Below are 11963 nucleotides of genomic sequence, written 5' to 3' on the forward strand. Positions count from 1 at the left end.
ATTAAAAATTCCATTATATATAAAACATTAGTTTTGTTTTATCATATATATGAACAAAAGCAAATAGGTGATATGAGTTTTGATTATATAGATTTGGAAAAATCATTTGAAATAAATTTAAAAGAATAAATATATTTTGTACCTCATATAAGATACATTCCATAACAACAAATGTAATGCTTTGTATGTGAATGACCATACTAAAATCAAAATTAAAATCCAAAACTTAAAATTTTCCCAACTCCAAACTCTAAATCTCAAACTTTAAACCCCAAACCTTTAACCATAAGCACAAATACATGTCAAAACATCTTTGCAATTTAAAATCCACTAAAAGCTTCCAGCCATAAAACCCTCACAATTTGTGGTAAAATCTGCATTTTTTATCACCTGACATGGAATATAAGATGTTTATTGAAGAAAACTATTCACATTCACCATTTATATAACAATGTATGTCCGCCTTAATTGTAAAGATATTTACGGATTCCTTCACTAAAAATAAATTATTTTTTCAAAAAAAAAAAAAAAACTATACAAACCCCCTCCCCCACCCCTATGGTCTTCCGCCGCATTGCGCGGGTAACGGCTAGTATATATATATATATATATATATATATATATATATATATATATATATATATATATATATATATATATATATATATATTTATAAAGAATTCTGTACGGGTAGAGACACAGATGTTACATTTGTGGTTGTTGATGTTGTAATGTTACAAAAAAGCCTTGTCCATTTCAACTATTAGTAGGTCAAATAGTTTAGGTTCTCCCAAAGAGCATCTTAACAACACAATTTCAACACTAAGCATTCGAAATGGAGATGCTTATACTTGACCAAAAAGAATCCTCATTTAAGATCCATAACTAGGTTAATCAACTCTAAGGAACGTGACTTTCTTGTTACTATATTATCAAAGAATAAAACATCTCTATTAAGATTCCAATGTTGAACGTTTTTTTGGTATGGTTTGCACTGATGTTATATCTCAACTTCCTGGCCTTGATGCTTCCCAGAGGCGATGCTCAATACCTAATTTTCTTAGCTCCATCAACCCTTGCTCAACTGCACAGTAATCATATAAAGGGTTAAATGCAAGAAATAGCAATATAGTTTTGTGTATTATGGCCTCCTGGTTTCGTTTCTTTCTATTACAGCATTGTATTTAGGAGAATTTTGTTATTAAGGCATTGTACTTTGGAAAATCTACCCAGTGAAGTGCATTTTGTATTTACTATTTAGAGATCATTGCTAGAAGTAGGTATATTTTTCAAAGTAGAATGAAGGCACAATGCTATTTTTTGCATTTAACAACCCTGATTGATATAAATGATTATTTGGTTACCATCAACCGCATCATGTGAGGTGGGCGAATGTGCACTGCGGCTAATCCAAAATTGAAGCCGTGACTTAGCGGTTTCCTCCTCAATACCATGGCCTTTGGCTCTACTCCAAAAATATGTAAGCCATGCCTGTAAAAAGGGTCAACAACTTCTTTCTTTCTGTATACATATGATATGATTGTTTGAATGTTTGTTATATATAATAGATTGGAGATTATCCAAATGCTGAGATAGTGTAAATAGCATATTTAATTTCAGTGATTATGGATTAGACTGGAATCCCAGAGACATTAATGGAGGCTTAGTTACCTCTTTGAAGAGAACATCTTCAGACTCCTCTGGGCTCAATTCTGCAAGAAACATAACACATTTCTAGGTCTAGAGTAAAACAACTATATAGAATAAGTAAATTTATATTTTTTTAGTGTGACCTAACCTTGGGTTCTTAGTTAATAATAATAATAATATCCATCCAGTTTGTTTTCATATAACTTACCAAATGCCTCCATAAACTTTGGGTCGCCAGAAGACTTGGCATCTGCATAAATAAGATATACAGCAGAAAATGTGAAAAAGGAATTACATCTTGAACACAAGTTTTACATGAAATACCTGATATAGACATAGTGAGGCGAGCAGAGTTTAGACGGCGCAGTTGGGCCAGTGCAAGCACAATGCCATCTTCAACCTATGCATGTCATTGTGATTCTTAACTCTTAAGTTATGTATTATGTGAATCACATCAATATATATATATATATATATATATATATATATATATATATATATATAATAGGGAAAGTAGGAAAAGCAATTGAAAACCAACCTTCAAGCAAGAAAGCTCCTTCAAACCCATTTCAACAGAGAGCATACTCTCAATATTCCCTTCGCTTGTTAAATCATTCAAGTCCCCGACAACCTTGCTCCTCCTTTCCAGATTCTCGTCGCCTGTTCAATACATCCAACTTATTTAATAACGTTTTTTTTTTTTTTATTTCTTGTAAATATGTAGAATGGGGTTTATTTTGGTCTCTACTAATTTTAAAAAGAAAAAAAAAGCCTGGAACTGAATGCCTTTCTTCCTTTGCACACATGGCTATATAGATAGTAAAGGATGAGTTGAGTTACACGCCTTTTTCCCAGCATTCTTCCTTTGCCTTTTGGCCAGCTGAAACCACAACTTCAAAGGGAAGAGGTGCCAAAGATGACCAATACTCATGCTTAGACACCGCAATATCACCACAAATGCCTACAAACCAACCAAATGAATCCCATAGATGATTAGGCTTTAGGCTTTAGGCTTTAGGCATAAACAATAACAAACTGGTTCTGCTTGCTTCTACTACCAATAGTAATATCATACATACCATGTCGCACGGCTAAACCCCAGTAGCGTGCAAGCCAGCACCGCTTAAGTACTACTTCCTCCTGCAATAAAGCAATAAGCAATATCAATATGATTATGTTATATTATGTGTTGGAAAATAATAGCATAGAAATCCAATTCCACATACATATTACATATTACATAATACATACCATCTCACTCTGACTCAAAACCATCCTTTGTGTCATGGACTGAAGTGCTTTAACTTCAGACTCAATTCCCTCAAGTTGTTCCACAACACCTGCACCCTCATCTTTTGCTTTCTGTTTCATGTTAATAGAATACATTACTTCCCAAAAACCATCCATCTTACCACATCAACTTCCCACATTTTCCAAATAATTTAGTTGTTATCTCACTTTTATAACACCAATATATGTATGCTTCAATTTCAAAAATGGGCATGGAACTTTGCAATTACACATTTACACCAAATCAAAGGAAAAACATTTGCCAACTAACCTAATTTTCAAATGAAAAGTAAAATACAAGAATGCATTGTGCATTGTGCATAATATTAATGACAATCAGTGAAGCTCATGAATTTCTAACACCTCAAAGAACTTATACATCGATACAAACTTTTAGTCGTTTTTTTAAATAAAAATAAATGCTTTACAAATTAGGGTCCCTGACAGAGTACCTCCTAGCAGCTTTTGCAACATTGCATAGCTATTGGGAAATCTCAAGGTTGCAAGTATATATGTGTCTAGGTTCACCATGTGGACCAAAGGCAAAGGTGAGCGCATGAGACAATGATTATTTTATGTTTCCTATGAAAGTACAATGATAAAGTTTATGATGAAAAATAATGTAATGATTATTTACAATGATTAAGCATGAAAGATAATGTAATGATATAAGCATATGAGTCTACTCTACGTGTCAAAATTCAAACAAGTAGGTTTTATGCATCGTCATGTGTCACATATAGTTTCAAACATGGAATGGGATTTAGAAAAGGGGCATTTTATTGCCAAGGATAGGAAGCATGTATTTTATGTTGAAAAGAAAGCATGATTTATTATTATTGCATAACATGTCATGAGCTTATGGTCCAATCCACCGGACAATGTACCTGTGGCTGTTACAACACACACAGTGACACTCTATATAAGGTGTTTGTTATTAGTGTGCATGAAGTGAACAAGTCAATCACAGTATGGTAAGTATGTAGCATCAATCAAGAATTGATCACTAGCATTGATTAGTTCATCTTAAATAAGTGTAGGATGCTTCTAGTTCTAAGAAAAGAATACTTCACTCTTGGGTGCTGTAAGATGTGATAAGAATGTTAGCTGCTTAAGATTAAGTAAATCTGTCATTACTGTATCTGTATGGCTTATTGCTAAGCATCAAGCTCACACATAAAATCTAAATAATGCAAATGGGTAATTCCTTCCTTAAAAGTCACAAACGTTATTAATAAAGAACCATGGCATATTCTAATTCTAACATAAGTAAGCTGCTTCCATATGAAAAGGATTGGAGGACAAATTTTCCAGAGTTTTTCACTTGAGTGAAGGTTCAAGTTAGTCATGGAGACAACATAGATTGGAACTGAAGCTTAAGACAAGCAAGCATTCAAACAGTGAGTTAGACTTAGAATGGAGGGAAATGATGGCTTGTACTTAAGCTTCTTCTGGTGAGAGAATATATATATATATATATATATATATATATATATATATATATATATATATATATATATATATAGAGGCCAAAGTCTTTTTATGTAACATAATTACTTCAAACATCTCAAGTGTTTGAACTTATACTTGCATTTCCCACATAAAAGCTAATGTTTAAATTTATATAATCCATGACCTTAGATTGTCACAGAACTTGTTAACATTCAAGGACAAAAGATAATTTGACCCACCTACCTTAACTTGAGAGCGAAGGGATACAACTTGTTCGTTAACTCCATCTTTAGCTTTTTTGGCCTCTTTCAGTGCATCCTGTCAATGATGTACAAGTAAATCAATGGTAAGAAGTAAATATATATATATATATATATATATATATATATATTATCAACTGTCTGAAGGCCAGTAACTTCAAGAACATAAAAAAAAAAAAAAATCATTCAACAGATATAGCAACCTCTCTTTGGCGCAATGCAGCTTCCTTCCTAAAAACACATACACATTGAAATTGCATAGATGAGCGTTGTGGAGAAGGCAGCAATAAAGAGAATACAATGACACTAATGCATTTGATAGAACCTGCTTAACAATTTCGCTTCCAAAGATATTCCTTCACCAAGAGCAGCCACCTAAATGATACATTGAAAGATTAAGAACGATAACTACCAAGACCATAATAACTCAAGAAAAAACTAATAGCTAGTGAAGTGAATAAAAGGAGGGGCTCAGATTTAAATACCACCAACTAGGGATATGAGTGTCATAACTCTTGAAGTTCAAAATAGTGAAAACGATCAGATTAGAGCATATTTATTATTTCAGTGGGAATGGGAAGTATGTAACCTTTTAGATCCCAATATATGAATATGACAGACACAAAATAAGAAGAATATGGGTGAGCACCTGCTTCTCAAGCTCCTTAACCCTCATCTCTGCATCCTGACAACTTTCTTCAGCAAACCTGAGCTGCACAATATAAATTGAACAATGAAGATCAGATATATAAACAAAGAATACCACAATTAGAACCCACCTTCTCAAGGACATTGTCATTCTCTTCTTGTAGCATATCAAGCTGCATGAAATAGCACAAGTTAACGAATTGTACATCGCTGAAGCTGAAACTGAAACTGAAACAAGAAAAGTTGGTTACAACACAACATACTTCATCACGAAGTGCAGAAGCTTCTCGCCTGTCTCCTGCATTTTTCAAGTTAATTTCTCCTATTTCCAACTGAAATCTGCAATTCAACAAACAAATCATGGGCTAGATTAGCAATCATGACAGACTTGGAGTTGAGTTGCTTCTGTTTTACCTTTTGTCTTTTTGTTTGTTGGTTGGAGGATCAATAGGAGGTATAGCAATCGGGGTCCTCAAAGATGTTTTGCTTGATGGCAGCATGCTATTATTTGTTTTTGATGGCCTTCCAGTCAATGTTATTGCCATTGGTGCCTGGCTTTCCTCAACAATGCTCCTACCTACTAGCTAACCAAAACAATGCAAACCTAGCATTTAGCTTGCTTGGCTATTTATAACGAAAATTTACAAAAACTAAAACTATAATAAGCAGCTTATCCATGGATGGAAGTGAAGAGGAAAACGTGATTTTACCATTCAACTGATCATCAATATAGAAACAACGGAAACTCCTCAACCTCAATCCCACATGATTTCCATCCAGACCACCACCGGAAAGGTTTTTGTCATAAAGATACATAATGTCACATCAGATTAAACCTTTGGGTTGAAACCATGAATGTTGCAACTTGCAACTTAATAGCAGTTAGGATATGTCCTTGTCCATCCTCTTAAATATTCACTCATTACTCTAAAACAGTTAGAAATCACTATTCTTTATTTGAGGTAGCACGGCCTCTAGGCAAAGTTTATAATATCTTTATCCTAAAACTGTCTCTACAACGGTCTTAAGAGTACAATCTCAACCCCGTTACTATCTCTATCTTATACATGGTGTTACCCATCAAAATTCAAAACTGGTGGATAAAAACATAAGACCACTAAATCCAAGTTAGGTTAGCATATCACTAAACGATTCTATGTGGTTTCAGGTCAACGTCTTTGGTAGTAGCTCGCTCTGACCAAACAAGTCTCTCCTTAGTCCTTGTATGCTTGTTGAGTTTCCACACGACTTGGTAAAAACAACATTTATGGTCCATTTCCTATGAGTTGTCTCACGTGGTTGCATTGCATCTTGACACAAATATGTCACAACTTCTAAACCCAACGTATCATACCACTTTAACTCCAGCAAAGATGGAAGGCATGACATCTAAAGGCCTTTGTTGCATTTGTGATAAAAATATACTTTTGGCAATCGTTGTAGGGATGGCAGGATGAAAACACAAAGGAAAGTAAAGAAGAGGTTTAACCAACTGAATTTGCACACTTATCTTTGCATGCCTTAACTGAAAAAGGTAATTATCACTAGGCATGCCAGGAAAAGGGGACTACAGACATTAGTATTAACCATGAATTCATGGATGTTGACTTGGCTAAGAAACTTGGGTGCAAAATATCAAAAAAGGGTCCTATATCAATAGGAGTAATAAATGGGGACAGGGTAATATGCGATACTATGACAGAAGGATTCCAATGGAGGATGCAAGAATGCAACACTTTTCAACTGATGTGTTTCTCATTCCCTTAAGGTAATGAGATATAATATTGGATGATCCATGGTAAATTAAATTGAGGAAGGTCCTATTTAATTTTTTAAATCACACCATTGAGTTTCAAATGCAAGGCAGAACTTTAGTATTAAGGGATGTTGGTAATCAAAAGATGAAGACAATAAACTAGTGAACAAGGCAAAATGTGTGTGTGTGTGTGTGTGTGTATATATATATATATATATATATATAGGTTGTGAATGAAATTACAATTCTTCTCCTGAATATCTCTTTATCTCCATTTCTCGATTATGTTTTACTCATCCTAATCATCCTCATTAGCTATTCTTCTCATCAACATTTCTGATGATTGTGGTATTGGTGATCGTTGAGATTATTCATGTATCCTTAGCAACTAATTTTGCTTTAAAGACAAATATTGATGCAAATGGGTTAAAGTTTTTTTATGCATGCCTACTTGGATCCTACGGCTCACACACGCCCTTACAAGTTCTAATAACTTCTAAGTAAATACTTCTCGGTATTAAATGCTTACTTCTAAAATTGAGAATCTCTTCGTAATGTAGCCTCCTGAAAGGTGTTTACGTCTCCATTCATATTTTGTTGTAAATATGACCCCTCTCGTCACTTTCTTTAGTGTCCCTTCAATCGGGTACGACAAGAAATCCTCTTTCCTCTCTAGCTCTCGTACTTTGTCATGGTGCGTCGATCTTCCTTGAGGTTCCCGAGTTCTCATGTGATTATACTTAAGTATTAGGAGGTATTCTGAAAACCTATCTTAAAGAATTTCACAACTCTCGATTCAACAATTAGACATTATTCTTTATGTTGTATTCCGTATTGTTCACATATCCAACAAATATGAATTTTAATAGCTTTGCCTCCCAACTTAGAGTAGGGATCTATCTTTTTATTACCAAACTACTTGTTCGGGAATAAATAGTGATATGCGTTCGTGTTTGATACCATTATCAAGCACAATGTCTTATTTTCTCTAAGCAACATGCATTTTGCGCTTCTCTCAGTTCAGGTTGTTGACGTGTTGGCCTCTTAAAGTCCCCCTTCTTTGGTCCTAAATTCCTTTTAATTAGATCATTATGGATGCCCTATTATAGCTAAAACTTTGTGCCAGAACGTGACCGGACCTACCCCTCTTTATGCTTATTGTTAGCCTTTTCTTCAATTTGAAGATGCTTCAAATCATCTAAGATGTAATCCTCGTACTTTTTATCACTTTTTGGGAAAAATCCTTCAACGAGTGTGAGTTATGCAATAATGGAAACCACCCAGAAGATTTCTTGAAGAGATGTGGAAAGTGCTTTCAATTTGTTAATACCTATACTTAGACATAAAAAAGTCTTAGTACTTAGACACTCGGATACGTTGTTGAGGCATAAGGTCATTCAGCAGCACTAATGCCTCATCCTTCTTTTGAATTCTTTGTTTTTTAATTACCGCAAGAAATTGTTGGTATAGTCAAGCATCAGTGACAACATGGGTTCCAACACGTAGAATATATTCAAGACCACCAATAAGAACTTCACCTTATCGGCCCACCTCGTATGATTTGTATCCATCAAACATGTCCAACTTAACGAAGTCTTGATTCATGATGCGAAAGTAGGTGAAAGAAGCCCCGCCTCGTAAAATTGTATCCATCAAACCTGTCATACTTGACAAAGTCTTGATTCATGATGCAAAAGTTGGTGGAAGACCAACTAATTATTTATCGAAGTTGAACTTTGGTGTTGTTAGATTTGAGATAGATTATGATTCTACGCTACCAAATAAATAAGAACAAAGGGTAGAAGTGGAATGTCTTTTTTACAAAGATAGAAAAGTAAGTATAATACATAATAAAACTTCTACGTTGATTCTTGATATCAAAAGTAGCAAAAGACCGCAAAGATTGTAATCTTGACCTTAATGTTTTAACGACACTCGATATGTTGTGAGTTCTCCGCAAAGGGAGATGCAGAAAAAGGGAAACAAAAATATGTGTTAACAAGCAACACAAGGCTGACAATGAGCAACGTAAAAAAAAAAAAAAAAAAAAAAAAAAAAAAAAAAAAAAAACTGAGGATCAGAAACGTAATGCAGCAGCTGAAATCAACGGTCACCAATATGATGATATATTTATACATGTAAAAAGGTATCAACAAAACCGTACCTGGATTAGAGTTTTCAGTTGAGAAACTTTCAACCCATGATTTTTTACCTAGTCATTAGCAGCCAGCCATCACGCTTCAATGAGTTTATCTTCCTCTCCAAGTCATGGATGGTGTGACTTGGTCAAAAAATAGGTAGACAGCATGCATTAATTTACCGAAGAACATCTATTAAACTCGTCCAAAATATATGTATGGTTCACTAGAGGCTCCTCATGCATTGTTCTATGTGAACTCGCATACATCACAACTTGCAGCCATGGCCAAGGCATGTAATGGTGCTTTAGACTCTCTTCTAGACCTCCAGGTCCAAAATATTATGGTTCACGATTGAGGGTCACATTGTTCACAGATATATATAGGCACTTTCGCCTTGAGGCAGGCGTACACCTCAACTGATTTTTAGAACCATGGATACACATACACTTAATTTTTGCTTTTCCATCTTCTTAGGACAGGAGAAACACACAACCAAATCGATCAACTCAAAGGAATTTTAATCCATTTGGTTATAAAAAAGTAGCATCCTAACTATAGTTGACGGTTAGGGAGTGCAATTCTATAATGGAAGTCTTGATTCAAATCTGGGCACACCGACACTGCCCGTGGGTCTGTCATGTTATTGGTACAGTTTACCATCTCTTTTTAGTTGCCACATGCCACGGATGTCTATGTAGTTGTTGAATGAACATGACTTTCACTCTTTTCTATATGTGTCTGCCTCCGCACAAAATTAAGTACGCACTTGTAAGTGGAAAAGGATAGCATGCAAGATGTGAATCAGTTCTCCCACATGCATAATACTAGTACTTAATATTATGTAAAGGAATCTCTCAAACCAACTGCGCTAACAAAAAGTTCTGGTAACCAATCACCAGATGGTAAAATCTACAAAATAAAAGAGTTTTGTGTACCATGCAGTAAAATATGTAAGCTTTACCCCCTCTTCCTACATGGCAGATATATTTCTTTACAAGGGACTCAAGCTTCTCTTGTATTTATTTGGTCAACAACATAGGATTTAACTCCTCTATAATCTACATAACCGTGGGTGGACACACAATCATTTCATTCTCAGATTTTGCATATGTTACAATGCACAAGGCACTTTTCTTCCAACTAAAAAGAAGTTAGAGACTTTTGAAAGGAAGCTACATCCTATGCTTCTAGATTGTGTCCACCTATTTCTGCTGTCATCTGGTCCAACGCAAGATTGACAAGTAAGCATGGTTCCTTTGCGTGTCATTTCCAACATTATGAGGATAAGATTCTAATTTCCATCATGTGAAAGAATCTGACCAAGATAAACACCCGTCAGTCATTATTAACTTTCAGATCCCATCGTTTGTTTTCCATTCCACAGCTTTGCTTTATGTTTAGAGCATAGATTGTTAAAGCTCTCTAATCGAGTCCATTTTCACACTATATCAAGAACAACTGCACCATAATATTCCTAAACGGTGTAATATAAAAATGTAGTCGATAACTCTACGACAACACAAGTCAAATTGAAGTCAAAACATAAAATTAATGTAGAATTACCGAAGGTGAAGGGGATCCGGTGATCTTATTATTGCTAGTAGCAGATGGAATGGAAGGCCTGGTAGCAGTAGCAGCAGCTTTGGCAGTTGTAACTTTGTTAGCATTAACGGGAGGCCTCCTGTTTATAGAGGGGGGAGCAAATCGGAAGTCAAGATCATCGTCATCGTCGTCGTCGTCGGCGTCAATGTCAGTAGCCTGAGAAGCCATGACCTGGGCGAGACGTTGAGCTGCAGCTTTGGCGGCGACGTTTTGATTGCGCTTAATGTTCGAAATGCCAGTAGTGGAGGATGAACGGGAATGGTGATAACGTCCCGGAGACATGACCGGAGATGAAGAAACGGCGGTGGTAGTGGGGGTGGCGCTAGATTCGCTGCTCCATTTGCGTGGGTAAACGGGACTTGAGGTCCGCCCCTGGTCCATTTGAGAAGGATAGTTGAGTGCAGCGCCTAGATCTCAGTTGAAGGCTTGGACTTTGGAGTTTGGAGAGAGAGAGAGAGAGAGAGAAAATGGAGACGGTAGCAAGTAATTATAACATTACAGATGATACATTTGAAAATATTCCCTTCCCCATTATCCGTTCATGTTATCATACACTTTTTCGTTAATGCCTAGTTAAATATCGTAATTTCTAAATGGTATAATGACTTAAAAGGGTAATATATTTTTTGATTTGTACACATTTAGTCACTGAATTTTTTTTTTCGTCCACATTTACCCCTTCAACTTGTTAAAATGTACACATTCAGTCCTTATGACCGGTTACTCCAGGTTAGCCGGGAAAAATGACTTATTAGGGTAATATATTTCTAACTTTGTACACATTTAGTCCTTAATATTTTTGTACACATTTAGTCCTTAATATTTTTTTGTTTCAAAATAAGTCATTTTTGTTTTTGTACACATTCAGTACTTATGAATGTTTTCATTAGGGTTTTCTCAAGACATCTTACGTGGGACAATCATTGATGAAGTGTGTGGGGCTGTTGATGTTTATGTGTAATGTCTCATTTTCACAACAAAAAATTTTCATTTTTAAATAAGGAAAAACTTCCTAATTATAAATCCATTATTAACAAAAAACGTTTATTCAAAAATACATTTATCGAAAATCAAAGTAATATAAGAAACGCAGAATCCTTAATATTGTTGATGAGTGTGTACAGTCATGCATTCTCCTTCCCACGACCACCGATAGAACCTGAA

The 11963-nt window shown here is 35.2% G+C and overlaps 1 protein-coding gene across 4 annotated transcripts; it reads right to left on the bottom strand.

Moving 5' to 3' along the window:
- Window positions 1–734: 734 nt before the first annotated feature.
- On the bottom strand, window positions 735–11307 carry LOC145128243 (coiled-coil domain-containing protein SCD2-like). 4 transcript variants are annotated; one of them, XM_079063038.1, is made up of 17 exons: window positions 10761–11307; window positions 5715–5884; window positions 5564–5639; window positions 5432–5473; window positions 5302–5364; window positions 4978–5027; window positions 4856–4883; window positions 4636–4710; window positions 2902–3012; window positions 2730–2790; window positions 2495–2611; window positions 2189–2310; window positions 1975–2050; window positions 1859–1900; window positions 1672–1712; window positions 1365–1491; window positions 735–1084 (listed from the first exon to the last, which is right to left on the bottom strand). In XM_079063038.1, the coding sequence occupies exons 1-17, from the start codon at window positions 11178–11180 to the stop codon at window positions 1008–1010; spliced, it is 1698 nt and encodes a 565-aa protein (XP_078919164.1). In that variant the 5' UTR covers window positions 11181–11307; the 3' UTR covers window positions 735–1007. The 4 variants fall into 4 exon arrangements, with proteins under 4 accessions (XP_078919164.1, XP_078919167.1, XP_078919165.1 ...); XM_079063041.1 differs by having other exon boundaries at window positions 5715–5880; window positions 10761–10884; XM_079063039.1 differs by lacking the exon at window positions 10761–11307 and adding an exon at window positions 6011–8820 and having other exon boundaries at window positions 5715–5880.
- Window positions 11308–11963: the final 656 nt, after the last annotated feature.

Source organism: Lactuca virosa, chromosome 8 (assembly GCF_052849685.1).
Source record: "Lactuca virosa cultivar CGN04683 chromosome 8, Lactuca_virosa_CGN04683_v6, whole genome shotgun sequence".
Lineage (NCBI taxonomy): Eukaryota > Viridiplantae > Streptophyta > Magnoliopsida > Asterales > Asteraceae > Lactuca > Lactuca virosa.

Excerpts from the sequence above, each read along its gene's own strand:
- LOC145128243 (XM_079063038.1), bottom strand. The coding sequence starts at position 11,180 with ATGGACCAGGGGCGGACCTCAAGTCCCGTTTACCCACGCAAATGGAGC. Across the intron at positions 5,365-5,431 it reads ATGACAATGTCCTTGAGAAG|CTCAGGTTTGCTGAAGAAAG; the intron begins GTGGGTTCTAAT and ends TATATTGTGCAG. Across the intron at positions 1,492-1,671 it reads AAGATGTTCTCTTCAAAGAG|GCATGGCTTACATATTTTTG; the intron begins GTAACTAAGCCT and ends CCCTTTTTACAG.